General features: G+C 50.4%; 1 protein-coding gene across 1 annotated transcript in view; it reads right to left on the bottom strand.

The window, feature by feature from the left end:
- Positions 1 to 18186, bottom strand: part of PAPPA (pappalysin 1) — a gene marked incomplete at its 5' end in the record, with an annotated part of 212477 nt that overhangs the window by 176855 nt on the left and 17436 nt on the right. Inside the window, one exon of the mRNA XM_081151832.1 lies at positions 3181 to 4243. Coding sequence (XP_081007958.1) covers positions 3181 to 4243 — 1063 coding nt within the window. The remainder of the gene's footprint in view (positions 1 to 3180; positions 4244 to 18186) is intronic.

The following is an 18186-nucleotide window of genomic DNA, read 5'->3' as shown; positions in this document are numbered from 1 at the left end:
GCAGCAGACAACCAGATGCAGGGATCTAGAGCACCCTTAACCCCAGTGTGAGCACCAAGGCTGGGTGAGCCTTGGCCTCAGTTTCCCTCCATGGAGGATAAGGGGTTGGGACCAGTGATCTCTGAGGATGTTTCTAGGTCTGGGGCCCCAGATCTGCTAGGACTGGATGCTCTCCTTTAACAAAGGAACGCTTGAGAACATGGGCTAAGGGGGCCCAAGGACCATGATGGCAAGTGAGTTTAAATGTGTTGAAAGACATGGTGCTTTCTGACGGAGTCTCCTGCGCTGCCCAGCTGCATCACGGGTGGGCCATATTCTACTCGAAGGACCCGCTACATAAATTGTCAGAAGGATGACTTTTCATCAGGGCTACTCAGAGTAGGCAATGTACCAACTATTCCTCACCAGTCTATTGCACAGAAATGGGGAGTAAGCACCTAGAAACTTTTATAGGACTCGGACACTGCCTCACCACTCTAGTGGTATCTCAAATTCAGTTTTGCTGTATATTACAAAGGTACTGGTTTGCAATGTGTAGAAAAAAAATAAAAACCAGTCCTTCACCATAGATTGATAAGAAGTAATTTAAATATTGTCTTTACTCATTGAGAGAGAGAGAGGGGAATGATAGATAGAAATATCACCTTGGGTAAGAATTAAGTTCAGCTCCTTATTAAAAATTTCCTAGATAGCATCAATCTAATTTCCACTGCCTCTATCACAGGTGCCTGTCTTCCTTCTTTCCTGGTCTCATTTCTTCTTCCCTCCTCCCCCTCCTGTTTTTAAAGTCACAAAGTAAGTATTTCTCTACAAATGTCCACAGGTTTCTCTCCGCACACAGGAGAGCTGATTCTGCCAGAGCACTGTCACCCCCAAGATCGTCAGGAGATAACATATTCCCGGAGGGGCTTACCCAGGGCACACGACTTTCCCAGCCAGCAAATAAACAGGCCCTGGCGGGAGCAGTCACAGTGCTGGCACAGGGCCTCTCACAGACATTTGGGGCATGTGGTCCCATGACTTAGGAAAGGGGGAGGCCGCTGGGGCCTGCCAGCTCTGTCTGCTGATTGTGAGGTATCTGAGGCCTGGGGCCCATTGGCCCCTCGATGCCAGCACAGTGCGCCTGCCACAAAGGCCGACTGCTCTCGGGCCTGACCCAATCCTACTCAGCACTTTTCTGTCAAGGCTTTAGTCCTGCCTGCCAGCCATATCCTTTAACTCTGCCTCTTATTGTTTCTTGAACTTAAAAAGACCCTCCTTCAGTGCTCTGAAGTCCATAGACCTGAGTTCAAATCCGAGCTCTCCATTTATTAGCTGAGTGAACTTGGGTAAATCCCTTTATCATTCTGAATCCTGGATTTCCTTCAGCAAAAGAGGGCTCAGGGTACCCACCTTCCTGGCACTTCTAGGTGCTAAATAAATGTGTCGCATGAATGATGAATGGACGGATGGATGGGTGAATGAATGAAGAAAAACAAATGGGTGAATGACTTCTAGCTATTTATTTCTGGTCATTTGCCCTCCCCATGCCCACTCTATCTGAGCACAGTGGTAACTTCTGGGAGTCTAGCTCAGCAGAGCACACACTGCATTAATCTTGGAAGACTTGCATTTGTGATTTAAACAAATGACTTTCCTAACCCATGACCTTGGCCGAGTCATTTCACTCTCAAAGTTCCTCTATTTTCCTGTCTGTCAAATGCAAATGCTAACCTCTGTCTTGTCTTCCTTGCCAACTTCTGTCAAAGCCCAAATGAGAGCAGAGATGAAAGGGCACCGTGACCTGGAAGGAACTGGCCACACACCAAGGCTTCTTCCCACATGGTCTGCTCGTGTGTCTGAGCCCAGGTGAGAGTCCAGGGGCCCGCCTGGTGCCAGGAGGCTGAGCTGACGTGCTCGTTGGCTAGCAGCCAGGCACGACATTCTCCTGCCAGCACCATCATTCCTTCACACATAGGTATTCTGCCTGTACATGGGAGGCCCTTGCTCTTTTGAGAGAGACATAAAGAGAAAAGTCAGCAGAAAACCTGCCGAGGTCTGCAAATGCACTCGGGCTATCAGCAAGTCCAGGGTCCTGCGTGTGGACAGAATGGAAAAGTTCAGCATGAATCTGGGACATCCGGAGAGTGGATGCTGACTGTTTCTCTGGCTCAGAACTAGTTCTTCCTGGTCTCACGCTGACTATAAATCACCCATGGGTTCACCTTTGGGTTTTCCCTTGGGGTCCCTGGTAAGAGTAGATAGCACAAGGCAGAGGCTAAGGGAGCATTAGACAGACGACCCCCCCTTTCTACCCTCTTCTCAGTGGTACATGAATAAGTTCCTCTGCCCAAGTGTCCTCCTTTCTCCCCAGTCTCTGATGTCCAGGTTGTATCTATGCCTTCCCCAAGACTCTCATGCAAGTGTGTCTTCTCTCTGCGGTCCCTGATGGCCATCCCCTAAACACAGCTCCTGCTACCCCTCATTATATTAAGGACAGAGTATCTACCTCCTAGTCACTGTGAAGAGAGGCTGTGCTTTATACATATGCTCTCTCTCAACCCTCAGAGCAGCTCAGCGAAGTGGGTACCATGAGTATTCCCATTGCACAGATGGGAAATAGCTTCCAAGAGGTCACAGAGTGAGAAAACAGTACCACTGAGATCTGAGCCCAGGCTGTGTGACCCCAGCTGATCCCAGCTTCACTCACACGGTTCAACAGAGCACATTTCTCTGGCCAGTATGATAGCCACTAACCCCACACAGCTGCTGTGTATGTGAAATGTGGCTAGTGTGGCTCAGGAACTGGGTTTTCAGTTTTATTTCATCTTAGGTAATTCACATGTAAACAGCCACAGGTGCCTAGGGATTACGTAGGGGACTGCACAGCTCTAACCCACTCTGCCACATACATCTCAACAGCTATTTGTACTCAGCTCATGTCACCCAATTTAGACTCTCAGAGAAGACAGGGTTATGACTTTTCCTTCTTACTCCAGAGTAGGCAGCGGACAAATATTTTTGTAATGGACTACGCTTGATGTGGTTCCCATGATTACGTGAGTAACAACAGCCTGGTCGCAGTTAGGAAGCTGCCCTGTGAGCTGGAAAATTCCCAGGACCCCTATGGGCCTCAGGGGACTTGCCTGTAAAATGGGGGCAGGGGAAGCTCAGTTCTCAGCTGGGCCCAGAAGGTCTTACCTGTGTGGAGAGTCGGGATCAAAGCAGGTCTTGGTGACATCCGTGATTTCAGGGTCACAGCACTCGCCACCATCAAAGTTGAAGCGTTCGTAGTTACAGTCCATGTCACACACCCCATTCTGCTGCTTCTTCATGAAGGCTGGGTGGCGCAGGTGGCGGCAGTCCCCGCCATCGTGGCCGGTCAGCGTGTGGTTGCACTCCGGGTCACAGCTCTCGTCCCCGATCTTGCTGATGTCACAGTTGGCCAGGATGAGGCGGTGGCGCAGGGAGGAGTTGCTCACCTCCAGCACCTCCAGCTCCCAGGAGATGTTGTAGTGCTGGAAGGCCTCGGCCAGCTGCCGGTGCTGCAGGTCGATCTGCTGGCGGCTCACCGTGGGGTTCTCGTGGCTGTCGTCATGGAGGTTGACCACGCGGTAGCGCACCACCTTGGGCCGGCGGAACCGGGGCAGCTGGTTGTAGCTGGCGATGACCTCCGCGTTGTCGCACAACGTCTGCCCGCACAGAGGGGGCTCCAAACTCGTGTCCAGCAGGAAGCTGTGGGCGCCGCTGAATTCCACCTGGGGGCTGCTGCCGTCCTTCATGGGGGACCAGGCGCGCTTCACGCTGTCCCAGCTCTCCTGCAGCAGGAGCTGAGGTAGGGGGGCGTGGAGGCCATGGGTCTCCATGTCCAGCAGTACCTCCCGCTGGGTCCTGGCCACCTTCCACAGACTGAAGCGCTCAATGTAGCCCCGGAAGTTGTGATTCAGGGTGCTGCCCCCCAACATGAGCACTTTGCACTTCTGGGTCAGCGGGCTGAATATGCCGCCCACCTGCTCCCCAGAGGTTGCCACCTGGGCGCCGTTCACGTAGAGCTTCATCAGCCGCCCGTCGTAGGTGGCAGCCAGGAATACCCACTGGCCTGGGAGGTAGCTCTGGTGGGCATTGATGGTGGTCACTTGCCGGGCCCGGTCTGTCTTCAGGGAGAAAAAGTAGCGTGGGTCTCTGTTGCCTTGGTCACTGACGGTGTGAATGCCCACGACCCATCCTCGGTCACGCGAGGTGTAAGAACACTTGTCATACAGCCCTAGGTGGCCCCAAAAAAGAAAGATGAATAAATAAAAGATGGAAATAAAGGGGGGTAAATTATTTCTTTCTGATACAGTTTATATCAGGCTGTCCTAGACCAATGGTCTTCGAACTGGGCCCTGTGGGATCCAGGCAGTTACTACAGGAGCCTCTGGGACCACCCCTGGGACAAGGCCAGGGCTAGAGAAACAGAGGACAGCTGAGATGGGGGGGGTCTTCACCATAACTGTACCCCAAGCAGTTTCCCTTTTATTGGTTTAGAATATGGAACATACAAAAACCATTTTTGTTTGAAGAAGAGATACTTGAGCTAAAGACAACAAAGACAACTCCACCGATAATGATCATTCAAATCTGAAAACCTTTGACTTTTGCAAAGCTGTTCGGTGGGGAAGAGCACTTTGTAAATAAGAGGGTATTATTAGTGTAGGATGATCCAGAAGGTAAGAGGAGAAACAGAGGGAGGTGATGATGAGTGGAAGGTGTTCAGTGAGTAGGTTAGCTCCTACCACGGCCACCACAACTTTGACTGTACATCAGGCACGAGCAGCCGTCCAGCGCTCAGGGGGGTGAACTGTCAGGAACGTTGGCCTGAAGAACCGGGGACAAGGAAATCTATTGCTTCTATCTCTACAGGAGCCCTGACATTTATTTCCAAAGGAAGGCAGGGATGCCTACTACCTGAGCTTGGAAGGTTTTCAGATGTCACCACTTTTCACTTCTTTCACTTGACGGGTTAAAGTCTTGAGAGTCAGAGAATGGAAGGCATTTGTCAGATTACACAGAGTCACTGACCAATTTCCTGAGACCCTATTCAGCTTGTTTGCCTCTAACACTAAAGCTGATATTAAAAATAATAATAATAATAAAAAGAGCAGCCTCTTAACATAAGCCGATGTTGGGGACTCCTACATAATAGTTAATAACAAGGAAAACCTACCAAGCCTCTCTGGCAGGCCAAGTATTGTGCTAAGGTCCACGTGTGCCTTAATTCATTTAATCTATGTAATACTCCCAGGGTGGTGATCGTAAGGTAACAGAGGAGGAAATGGAATTTAAAGAAGGTAACAAGATAAGTTTAAGGTCAACTGGTTGGTAAGTGGATCCTGGATCCATCAGACCCTGGAATTCACTATTCTTTGCACTAACTCTACAGCATCTCCCTCTCCACCATCAATGCCACCAGGGATTTGGACCACACCATCTGCCTGGGGATGTCACAAGTTTTAGTTGGGTGTTTGGGAAAGTTTTAAGCCAGACATCTCTAGACTTACTCTGGGAACCCCAGGAAGTCACTTACCAGATTCTCTCTGGATCTAATTATCTTTACACTCGCCAACCTCCGTCCCCCAGCCTTTCTGGAGTATACCCAGTGTCCCTGGCACAGACAGGCTGTTGGATGGGAAAGAGGACCATCTAATTAAGAGTGTATTTTAAGTGTCGGATGAAGCATGAAGCCAGGTGGGAGGAGAAAGAGAGGGATACGAGAATGAATAAAAGATGCTCATTTAGAAGGGCAGGCCCTACTTTCAGCTGGAGAACTGCTGCGGTCACCATAACTTTGAGTGCATCTGCTATTAGCGCTCATCAAACAAGCATGGAGAGCTTCCAGAAAGTCAACAGGGGAGGCCACGCAGTCGTTACTCCTTTGTGGGCCCTGGGGCCTTAGGATTTGTGTACATCTCTCCATTAGCAGCTGACGTGGATGGCAGTTTTGGCACCAGGCATCTAAGTCCACCTACACCTCTCCTCCCACTCCCTGCCCAACAGCCCTTCAGGAAACAGCCAGAGTGTCCCCACGAAGCCAACCTGTTCTCACAGGCTGAGCAACCTTGGTGAAGCCCCAAGTACCTCTTCTGGGTCCTGGTTCCTCCTGATAAAAGAAGGCACTGCTTGAATGAAGATTCCCTCACGTGCCTGGTCTAAGTGTGCTTTTCTGGGATTCCCTTTTCCCAACGGCTAAGACAGAAACCACCTCTTCCAAGAAACTCTCCCTGATAACCCTATAAGAAATGATCCTTATTTTCTCTGAACTCATTTTACTTTTAGGAAACTGGACACTTGCTTTCTGGTTTCAGAGTCATCTTGTCACACCCTCTCCCACCCCAGGCTGGATGCTTTTTGAGGGTGATGACTCTGTCCGGGTCACCTGGACTGTCAGCAGCTTGCTCCACACCTTGCCTGCAGCAGGCACTTAGTGTTTCTTCAACGAGCACACAGATGATCAGTGGGAGAAGCGAAAAGCACCGGCAGAATCAAAAACGCTCCTTTACATCTCCAAGGCTAAAGCTCAGAGAGAATCAGAAGACAGTGTGTTCTCGGTGGGGTAGGAAGAGCAGGGTCTGGGCTTGGGGTAAATTTTGATGATGACAGTTGCTAGCTATATATCTGGGGCAAATCACTCCAGCCCTGCGGGTCTTGCTTCCCTCATCTGTATCTCTCTTTAAATATGTTGTCACACTTGAAAGACAGCAGCTAAACCAGCCCCGGCACACAGTGGCCATCCAATGGAAGCTCAGGTTTCAGACGCTGGAGGGTCTGGGAGTGATGTCAGGGATGGAAAGTAGAAAATGACAGGAAGCCAAACACAGGAAGGTCAGAGAGAGAAGGTACCCTGAGGGCACCTCAACGGATGTACCAAGAGCAGGTAGGTTGAAGGCTCCAAAAGCACCAGTCCTCTTGCAACCCACTTGCAAAGCCCACTGAGGAGCCCTACTTAGGAATCATAAATCCCCGCGGGCTCAGCTGCCAGCAGGAGACAGCATCGCCTCACTGGCCCCTCCAAACCCAAGGTTCTCGCTCCGGATTTGGAATCAGTTACCCCATATGGACCCAAGGAGAGCAATGTTTCCTGGAGCCCCCTTTCTTGTATCCCCCACCCTACCTCTGAGCTTACCTTCTGCTCCTCCCCGGCTCTACCCCCCCACCCCAGGAACAGAAAATCCTTCTAATGAGGAAATTAACATCTGAAATGGGATCCTTTCTCCATTTCTCTCTCTCTCTCTCTCTCTGCAGGTTTTTATTTTGCCAGGGGCTCTCAGTCCAGGGTTTTCCTGTTGCCTTTGGAAGGCGGCTGGCAGGGTTAGCAAGGTAAAATGTTTACACATCTGTAGGGTGCCCTCAGTTCAGAACCTTCCCGGGGCTGGGACCCTGGCTCAGGGCACCTCTGTTTGCAGCTGAGAGATGAAGGAAACAGTGAGCAAAGGCCAGACCCTGTGACACTGAGCACACGGGGCCAGGACTAAGAGGTGGCTGAGCCCCAGGAGGCAGAGGGAGGGCAGAGAGAGGGTTTTCAGGGGAACCAGAGGAAACACATTAAGGGAAATGAGAACCTTGAAGCGGTGGCTTCAGAAGTTCAGAGGGAAATATTTACCTGGAGTGTAAGTGGCGAAAGGAAATCACTGACTTCAACAGGGATGGGGTGGGGGGTATAATGGGAACGGGGACTTATTTCTGTATGAAAATAACTTTAACAGTAGTCCCATTTCAGGGGCTGGAGGGGGTGGGGCACTGTGTACCACCAGCCCAGAACCAGGGACCTGGAACCAGAGATCTGGGCTCAGCTTGCTGGGTGAACTTGCCAGGGACAAGTCACACCACCCCCTATGCTGCGGAGCCTTGTGTCCTTTCTCTGAAACAGGAGAGGTTTGGAATAAATCATCTCCCGCCACAATTTAAGAGCTCTTTTGTTCACAGAACGGCTGCTTGTAAGCAGAGGGAGTCAAAACTGTGTGTGGATTTGAATGGGACGCCTCCTGTCATTTCCTAGTGCTGCATGCTTAGGTCCCCTCTCCTCTGTGTATCTCCACACAGGACACGGAACAGTGTTCTAGGGGACACAGGGGTGCCCCAGACACCTCCATCCCGTCGGCTTTCCCCATGGTTCTCCAGGAAGACAGACGCAGGGAGACGGCGAGAATGGGTCTGAAGCCAGCGCCATCTGCGTGGTGCTGGAGGTTGCTCCGGGGGCAGCTCGCCCACCTGGCGGGACGGAAGCCGCGGGCGACCGTGCGCACACCCCCTTCTAACTGGCACAGGCCTGCTGGAGGCGGCAATCACGGGGAAGCCGGCGGTGATGGTGGGAGAGAGCCCTTCCCGGCCCAGGAGGTATGCGGGGCCCACAGCCAGGTGGGGAGGGGAGGCCAGCCCAGGACGGGGGCCTGCCCTGGGTGGCAGGGTGATCACTAGTCACTTGAACCCTGGTCAGCTGGCCTTTCTAACGTGTCCCTCTGTTTCCTGCAGGAAGCTCCCTGTGGAAAGGGCTTCGTAGCCCCACCTAGAAGCCTGGTTGTCACTGCCTCTCTTTCTTTTCATCTACCCACTAAACCTCACCCCAGAGGTGAAAAGCATGCATGAAGGAGGCAAGTCCAAAGGCAGAACGCTTGGGGCATCTCCCAAGGCCTTGGCCAGGGCTGGACTGGGAGAATCCTCTGGGTTTCGGGGTCACTTTACAGACACTACCTCGGAGCAGCTTTGTCTGACCACTGTGTTCCACCCCAGGGACAGAGGACTCTTCCTCCCATACATTCCGGGAACTCACCACTCCTGTAATACTGTTTCACGATTCGTGTCTATTTGGTTCATTTTGAAATGCCCAGCATTTGGCACAGAGCCTGGTACTTTGTAGGTGCTCCATCAAGTTCGTTATTGAAAGTAAAAAACAGACCTGGCCAGTGTGGCTCAGTTGGTTGAGCACTTGTCCTGTGCACCTAGAGGTCACCAGTTCGATTCCCAGGTTGAGGCAGCCGATTGATGTTTCTCTCTCTCCCTCTCCCTTCTTCTCTCTCTCTAAAATAAAAAAAAAATAAAAAAGAGTAAAAAATAAAGAAAAGAAGGGAGGGAGGGAGGGGTGCTTCTCTATCGCTGGCCTCTTAAAGAGCAGTGTACCTTTTATTTAGAACTTTCTAAGTATCGTGTGCCCTACATGAATTCTCTCACTTCATCTTCACAACAAAACCATCAGCCTTGCCCCTTTTCAGAGAAAATTGAGGCTCAGGGAGAGGAAGAGGCTTGTCCAGGGCAACAAGGCTTGGAATACAGGCCTACAGGATTCTTAGGCTCAGGTTCCTAATCACGTCATCGCATGAAGCGCCAAGTATGGGCTATTTGAAGGCACAGCCCCTCCAAAAATATTTCTATAAGTCCCACAGCGCCAACACAAGCAAGTTGAACTGAACTGCAAGCCAGGAGGCTGCTGTCCCATGTCATTCTTCTGCCTGGGCCTGAAACCCTGACTAAGAATCAACATGCTTTAGGACTAGTGCTTACTCTGTTCTACTTGGCTCACCCCACTTTACAGGGACCCAAGATTTTCCTGGACCTGCTGCCTATATGGAGCTAGGAATGCCTCCCTGGGCTTGTCCTTCAGTGTCTGGACTCCCATCACTAGCCTCCTTCCCTGCCTGTTGGTGTCTGATCCAGGCTTGTCCCAACTTACAGGGTTTACACTAAAACGGTCTTTTTGTCAAGGTTGCTGTCACACTCTTGGCTGCCTCCCGTCTTCCTGTGCATTTGCTATGAGCTCAATTGTGTCTCCCCCAAAATTCATAGTTGAAGGCTTAACCCCTGGTACCTCAAAATGGGACTTTATTTGGAGACAGGGTCTTTACAGAGGTAATCAAGCTAAAACGGGTCCCTAGGGTAGGCCCGAATCCAATACGACTGGTGTCCTTAGGAGAAGAGAACATTAGGACACAGACACGCACAGAAGAAAGACATGTGAAGGCGCAGGGAAAAGGAAGCTGTCTACAAGCCAAGGAGAGAGGCCTCAGAAGAAACCAACGCCGTGGGCACCTGATTTCAGATGCCAAGCTTCTAGAACTGTGAGGAAATAAGTTCCTGTTGTTTAAGTCCCCCAGTCTGTAGTACTTTGTTATGGAAACCCTAGAAAACTGTAACACCATCGTTCAACAAGTGTTCTCAGCTCTCCTCCCAAAATTTCTCTAAGATCCATCCCATCTTCCAGTGCCTCGTGCCCAGATCAGAATTCTTGTCTGGTTATGAAGCATTGCCTCCATTTACTCCGTTCCTATGATGAGCAGAGCAAGTTGTATTAGAAAGAGGCGCAAACTGCCATGAGTGGTCCCCACACACAGGACGGGTCCTCACAGGGAGGGTGCCTCCGTGTTTCGGCTCCAGTGTGCATCTGAAGCAGCTGCTGTGTGCTGGGCAGGTGGATAGCTGCTCTCCTAGAGCCCTCACAGCAACCTTGCGTAATAGGCGCTATTTACAGATGAGGAAACTGACAATCAGATAGGAGAGGTCGCCTGCCCAAGGTCACAGAGCACTAAGCAATAGGACAGACTGGGATTCAAGACTCCTGCTTTCAGGTTCTGTTCCCCCCCCAGACGAGCGGGGCCTCAGCTCTGCCTCCATCCTGCGTTTTTTTCCCTAGAACGTTTTCCCAGGATGGGTTAACTCAACACCAAATTAGCTCTGATAACACTTGGCTTTCTTCCATCATTGTCTCAGGAGGACAATTAGCAAAGGATACGGATTTATATGAAGTTTATATTATTACCTATTTTTTCTCATTGGGAGAGTGGAGGTGGGAGGGGAGGAAACTCTACCCAGGTCATTTCTGCCTGTGACAGTAGCATTTTCAACTAATGACAATAATAATGAACATTTGTCGAAAGTCTCATATGTAGCAGGTCTCTGCTAAGCACAGACGTCCCCGTTAGTGCTCAAGAGTGACCCAGTGGAGAGGGCTTTCCTGATGGTCCTGTGACAGAGAAGGAAACTGAGATGGAGGGAAGCCGAGTGATTCCCCGCCGCGCCCTGTCCCTGAAGGATCCCAGCCGGAGCGGCGGAATCACAACCAGACGACTCTAAGCCAGAGCTCTCCTCCAGGCGCTTTTCTCCAATGGGAATAACCCTGAGCCCAAGGTCAAGGTTCTTCGCCCCGGCTCTGCCACTACTCTGCTGTGTGTCACTGGGAAAGCAGCTCCCTTCTCTGGGCTCCCTCATTTCCCCACCCTATGAAATAGGAGGGGTATACCAGATGGCCGAAAGGTCCTGCTGGTCTCAGACTCCCCGCGACTCTGAGATCCCAGGCCCTTCAGACATCCCAGCCTTTGTTCCCACAGCGGGAGATGTGAGGTCGTGGAGGAGGGGGAGGAAGGGGAGGAAGGTGGTTTTGGGCCCTCCAAGTTAAGGGTGTCCACTAGCTGCGGGACCTCTGTGGGGAAACACAAGCAGAGGTGAGAGGGTGCGGGGATGAAAGTGGGGAATGTAGGTCAACAGTCTGGTTTCTTTCAGGAGCCTAAAAGATTTAAGAGCTCAGGGTTGGAGCTGGTCCCTTTCTTGTTGTGTTTTGTTTTGTTTTCCCTTCCGTGAGTTAATGGCTGGTATCAAAGCTACAGAGGAATGCTTGAGAGAGCAATCCTATGGGAAGCTTTTATCAGTCCAGAAGACAGTGATTAAAACAGACAGATTTGGGCTAAGTGTGCCCATGGTCCCCGCCTTTGCTTCGGTCGGGGGGAGGACCACCAAAGTGCCCCTGGGGGACTCGGCAGCCCCAGGCATGCAGAGAAAGGTTAGGGTGTCACCGAGGCAGGTCCCTCGGGAGCTGAGGGACTGCTCCTCAGCATCCTCAACCCTCCAGGCCCACTTTCACTCAGAGGATTGATCTTGGGCTCAGTGGAAGGAGGCGGCTAGAAAGAAATCACACCTAGCTGGAGGCTTATCCCAAACGATCCTGAGCTCTGGGCTCCCTGTCTCCTGCTGTAAGAGAGGCTGGAATATCAGAAGTGACCCTCTGGAACAATCCACAAGGTCAAGATGAGCTCAGGTGTCTCCTATGTGTTGTCCACGCGAGTGAATGTGTGAGGTTGACTTCCCTGTGCAGGACCGTGTGGAGCAGTGGAAAGAGTCCCCATGGGGGTGCGCGTGTCTGTTCTCTGCCTGTGGTCTTTCTCTCTGCTGGGAACCATTATCTGAAACTGCCCTGGCCACACGAGTCTGCTTACCTTAGCTCCTAGCTGTGTGACCTTGGATGAGTTCATTCAACTCTCTGAGCCTCAGTTTTCCCACATGTACACCAAGAATTAAAAAGTCTTATCCTGTAAGCTTCAGGCATCGTTTTCCAGGGAGGAGGGAGAGAAAGCATGCAGATTTCCTTGTGAACTACGTGAGGCTGTCCAGATGTGAGGAAGGCTGACAAGAGTGTGCCCAAGGGTCCCGAAAGCCCATTCGCTCTGTTAACACACAGACCTAACCGGTGCAGTGGGGATGGCGAGGTGTTCTCGGGGCCTCGGGTTCACCTGTTTCCCTCTGGCTCTTGACTCTCCAGCCAGCCGCCTTTGCTTCTACGTGAGCAGGCCGGGCGGGCGTAGGAAGGCCGGGGTCTTACAGATCAACCACCACTGTGCATTCAAGCGCTGAGCCCCCGTTCACTGGCTGTGAGACCTGGGAAGTCAGGGCGCCTCTCCTCGTACTGGTCCTCACCGCTCTAAAACGGAGATGATGCCATCTACCTCTGAGGGCCGTGGAGGTGACGCACGCCCCGGGACCCGGCGCACGGTCACCGGGTGGAACGCGGGCTGAGCCTGTGCACAGCGGAGCCTGATCTGCCCGAGGCCCAGCTCGGCCGCTCGCCGGCCGTGGAGCCTGCGGCACGGCCCCTCCGCCTCCCTGGCACTTTCCCCGCCTGTGACCCGGTAATATCGGTGGCAGCGCCTCGCGCCGCGGCGGGGACTCAGAGAGAATGCAAAGGCCCCCTCGCATGGCACGTGATCGTTAGCTACACTCTTTATTCCTGTGAATCATACAAGTCTGCTCCTTTTTCTCAGAATCAGAACCAACTGCTTTGTTCCTTCTTCTGTGCTACTAAAACTTTATCCTGCCTGACGCTGTCCTCTGAGATGGGGAGACGTGTTCCCTGCCCTCTTTTTCACATTGTCAGTGAAATTGGTGCAGATCAACTTAAAAAAAGAAAGGGGGAGGAGAGGAAGAAAAAGACAAAGATGAGAGCTTTTTGCTGTTGCTGTTTCTCACCCTTAAACGTCGCCATGGCACAAAGCTGAGCCCCGCAGACTGAGGGGCTCATGTCGGAGCTGCCCTGGGGAGGACAGTCTACCTCTGGCCATGTTGATGATTTCGGGACCTACAAGCTCCCCCCACTCACTCGTCAAACCTCAGAGAACATGATACCACTCCCGGGCAATTTCTGAGGACCGGTGCATCCCGCTGTTCACGCCCTTCACAGCGGCCCCAGGCCTTCCCTTCATCATCCATGGGATCAGGCACAGTCAGGGCTGGAGGGTCCCTTAAGGCCATCAGATCATCTCCTTTAACACCCAGCCCCCTGCTGCAACCACCTGTACCACATCTCAACAGTGGCTGTTCGTATTTCCAAAATCCGAGGACACCTCGCAGCCTGAAGGCGGCCTTGGCACCGTCGGGCGTTTCTCGCTGCTCTCCTACAGTGAACCCAAATCACCTCCCTCTCTTTTCCACTCAGTGGTCCAGGATCTGACCTTCAGGAACCCCTGGAGTTATTCTGTGCCCTTGACCTCAGGACAGCCCCGGCAAGGTCTGAGGCTTTGGATTGAGTTATCCCTGCCTCTTCTACTCCCCAAATTAAAACCCCCAAGCCCTGCCTGAGTATCCATTTATCCATTCACTGATTCATTCAACACAGCTCATGGGTCATCTATGTATCAGGTCCCAGCTGGAAGTCCTGGGTATGGACCAGACACAGGCTGTACCCTCTGGCGAGAAACCTGCTATTCCCTATTCTAGGCCAGCCCTTCTGTTGATACAATGTACTTACAAGAGGAGTTGATACTGTGCAATTAGGAAGACCTATTGTTACCAGACTTGTCTCCTTACAGCATCCTTAGGATCACTACTCTGATTGGTTCTAATGCCATTCAGAGCCTCATGAACCTACTGAGAAAGAAAAAGAGCCTCCATCTATGGCATGCCATCTACAAGGCCAAAGAACTTAATGTGCGTCATCTCTTTGAATTATTACAACTACTCTGAGATAAGTGCTTTTGGTCTCATTTTATAGATGAGGAAACTGAGACTGAGTGTTGTTTTGACTAGGCAAAGGCCATTTGATTTGTAATAACATACTAGGCTTAGAACCCAGCTCTCTGACTCCAAAGCCAAGAGCTCAACCAATGCCTTATGTTTTCTATGGATAGACATAAGCAAAAAAATTTTAGTTACATATTTAGTTCTTCATATAGGCAATTTTTAAACCTTCCCCAAACTGATTATACACTGCGTTGGTTATAACATTACGGAAAGCATTCATAAGTTTCCTTGAAGTTTTAAAGTCTACAAAGTATCTTAATTATTTCATTTGCTTCTCCCAGAACTCTCCAAAGGGGGCAAAATAGAAATTATGATTCTGTTCATGCACATGGGGAGAGTATATCTCCAAGTAGGTAAAGAGTACATATTTGTTCATTACTTTGCATCTAGAGCCTTCTGTAGATGCCTAGAACATAAATACTCTATAAACATTCACTGGGTGGATGGATGGATGGATGGATGGATGGAAGAAAGAAAGAAAGAAAAAGAGAGAGAGAGGAGAGGGGAGGGGAGGGGAGGGGAGAGAAAGAAGGAAAGAAAGACTGGCCCAAGGCTTGTGAGGAAACCTGATTTTAGTAGATTTTAAATTTCCGAACCAACTTTACAGTACTAGAGCAAAAGCCTCAACTTGGAGGCAGGAGTAGGCACCTCTGTGATACTAGGTAAAGCCCCTTCCACATCCTGGCCCCCCATTTCTCCCTCCATATAGTGGGAGGTTGGTGTCAGTGGTCCTAGGTTTGGTTGTGTGAAGTACTAAGTGACAAAGAGTCAGGAAAGCACGACTTAACTGAGTGTTGGCATGACTAAGCTGTGTGTCCTGAGGCAAGTTGCACCCTCTCTCTGGTCTCCTTTCTCATCTGCGAAAGGAAAAGATGGCAGTGAAATAATAACTTCTAGGGCCTTTTTTGAAAAAGTAGAGAAAATATTTCTAAACTGGGGATGATAAGATATGAACTTCTGCCTTGATTCATCACTAATGCTCTACTGATTTGGGAAAAATCCCTCTTCATCATGACTTTCACAGGCCCTCGCCGCCTTTTCCTACCCCATAAATATAATTATATTTTATGATCACGCTGCTATAAAGATTTATATAACAAGGAAGCTAGATTCATTATTACATATATAGTACCATTATATTAACTTTTTTTCTTCTGATTTTAAAAGAGATCAAGCCACTTTTACAGGCCCCTAAAAGTACTGTGGACTTTAGGCGCTGTGCCAACTCTGCCTAATGGATGAGCGGACACTGGGTCATCTCTGGACCTCGGAGCCTCACCTACAGAGCTGCATCAGGAGAGGGCACTGAACGCCGGCAGCCACGCGAGGGCTCAGGGGGAAGGTTCCCACAGGGGGAGCCAGGTGATGTAAATTTCCCAGCTGACGCAGGCCCTCGGGAGCTGTGAAGAACGCACCCCAGACAGTGTGGGCTGAGCTCTGGAAACAAAAGCTCCTCTCTGGGCGGGCGAGCCTGCCATCACCTCATCTGGCCCACACAGCCAGGGGGAGCCTCTGGGGAGAGATGAGAAAGGGCGATAACGAAGGGCCTCGGCCAGGCAGGCAGCTCCCTGCCCCACAGGGCTGGTGCCACCTGCGATTACACTCCGGTGCAGGGACAGCGATGGCGGCTGACGCCCGCCGAGCGTCCACTGCGTGCCAGGCACTGTGCGGAGCTCTTCGCATGGATTAGCTCGGGCCACCTCTACAATAACCCAGGCAGCAAGTACTGTTACTGTCTCCATTTTACAGAGGAAACCGAGACTCAGGGAGGCCCGAGGAACATGCCCAAGCCTGAGTAACTCGCTGGCAAGTGACAGAGATGGGACTCAAACCCCGGCAATCGGACTCCAGAATTCATGTTCTTAACTTCTCCATGATGTTGCCCAGCCAGGGGAAACTGTCCGTGTGAGGCCAGGGGGTAGTTTTAATTATAAGTAAGTAAAGCAGAGTGGAGTAAGTTGTGGCCCAGGTACAAGCAAACAGAGCTACTTGATTCAGACAAGAAGGCTCAGGGAAGTTTTCCTGGATGAGTGACTCAGTAACTGAGCCTTGCATGAGGAACAGGAATTTGATCGGGGGAAGCTGGGCAAAGACCTAGCAGAAGGTGAAACATGCGCCAAGGCCAAGCATTGTGACGTCTGCTCTCGATGGAACTAAGGGTACACAGAGTAATAAAGGGAAATGAAATAGCAAGGGCTGTCTGAGGCTAGACCGCAAAGGGCTGGGGATGGCATCGTGCCAGGTATCTGAAGTTTACTCCACAGACAACGGGGACTCTGGCGTTTTTTTCCCAGAAGAAAATCCATCGGGGTAGGGATCCTTAGCAAGGGATTTCATGACATTCTAATGGATAGGGTCAGAGAGCTGAAAGAACCAGGACTCATGTCTCAGGACTCCCTGTCCAGTGCTCATTGGCCATCTGCAGTCATTAAGAAGTGTGGAATGTAAGCAAAATTTTGCAGAGGGATGACAGGCAGGCTTTTCAGCTATCAATTTCTATTGTTTTGGTATCTGCTAGAAAATTGTGAATTGCTGCTCTACTCAAATGAGCTCTTTAAAGGTTCCAGATGAAAAATGATACTGAGATGCCCACTGGGACTACAGAATTTTAATATTACTCCACAGGTGAAATTCTGACCTGATCTAGCTTGGCCCTGAGCTTGGTCTCTAGTTGACCTTGATCAAATACCTTCTAGGGCGCGGTTTCCCCAACTATTCAACTGGGAGAGGGGGGAGAGTGGTTCTCTAAGTTCCCTTCCAGCTCAGACAGTCTATCACATAAACTGAGGTGCGGGGACTGTACCTTCTTTGACTTCATACTTTGAGTGCTTAGTTTGGGACCTGACACAAGGTAGACCCCACTAAAGAACTGCTGAGTACATGAAGTGAACTGAGCTGTTAACTCAAGACTCCTGTGGAATCTTTAGGGGGTTTTCAATGGAAAGTTTGCAATCGGTGACCATTTTAAAAATAAAAAAAGCATAAAAGCAAGTAGATCAGTAACCCAGACAGACTAGTGTTTCCTCTCTAGCTATAAAAGATGTTGAGGAACTGAAAGACTCTGGAAGTCTTTTAGAGAAGACTGATGGGGAGGAGGTCAAGGACACTACAAGGTCAAATGTGAAAAAGCATGGAGGTGGGAATATATGTTGTAGGAACGCCAGATAATTCTATTTAATCAGGAGAATCCACATAAGTCAACGGTTCTCAACCAGGGCACATCTGGTAATGTTTCTGCAGACATTTTTTATTCACCAAAACTAGGGTGAAGGGGCTGCTACTGCACCTGGTGGGTAGAGGCCAGGGATGCAGCTAAACATTCTACAGTGCACAGGACAAACTCCCAGAACAAAAAATTAGCTGTTCTAAAACATCAACAGTGCTGAGGCTGAGAAACCCTGATGTAAGGAACTAGGAAAGTTACAGTAGGAAACGGTGTTTAGGGAGGAAGCTGAATGTCAAGCTAAGGAATTCTGACCTGATCTAGAGTTTTGTGGAGGAGTGGTTAGCATGTGGACTCTGGGGACTCATTCTGTCATTTACTTGCTGTGCGACCTTGGGCAAGTCAGTGGACCTTCCTGGACCTCAATTCTGTCACCTAGAAAACTGAAATGATAATAGAACCTATTTCAGGAGGTCATTGTGAGGATTAAAGAATTAATGCATGCAGTGTACTGGCATATATTATGCGTTAAGTGTGTTCACTGTTATCATTACCATGTGTAGGTAGTAGGGAGCTATAGCAGACTCAAGTTTGAGATGGTGGTGAAAGAATCCCTTCAGTTGCCGATAATGAAAATAATCTAGAGCTGCATGATCCTCGTGTGGCTCTTACATTCACATCCACCCAATTAATGATCCTTTTCCAGTCAGCTGCTTCTTCAGATGACACTG

The sequence above is a fragment of the Miniopterus schreibersii genome (genome assembly GCF_964146895.1).
Source record: "Miniopterus schreibersii genome assembly, chromosome: 11".
NCBI classification, from domain to species: Eukaryota; Metazoa; Chordata; class Mammalia; order Chiroptera; family Miniopteridae; genus Miniopterus; species Miniopterus schreibersii.
This window is presented reverse-complemented; position numbering and strand designations above follow the sequence as displayed.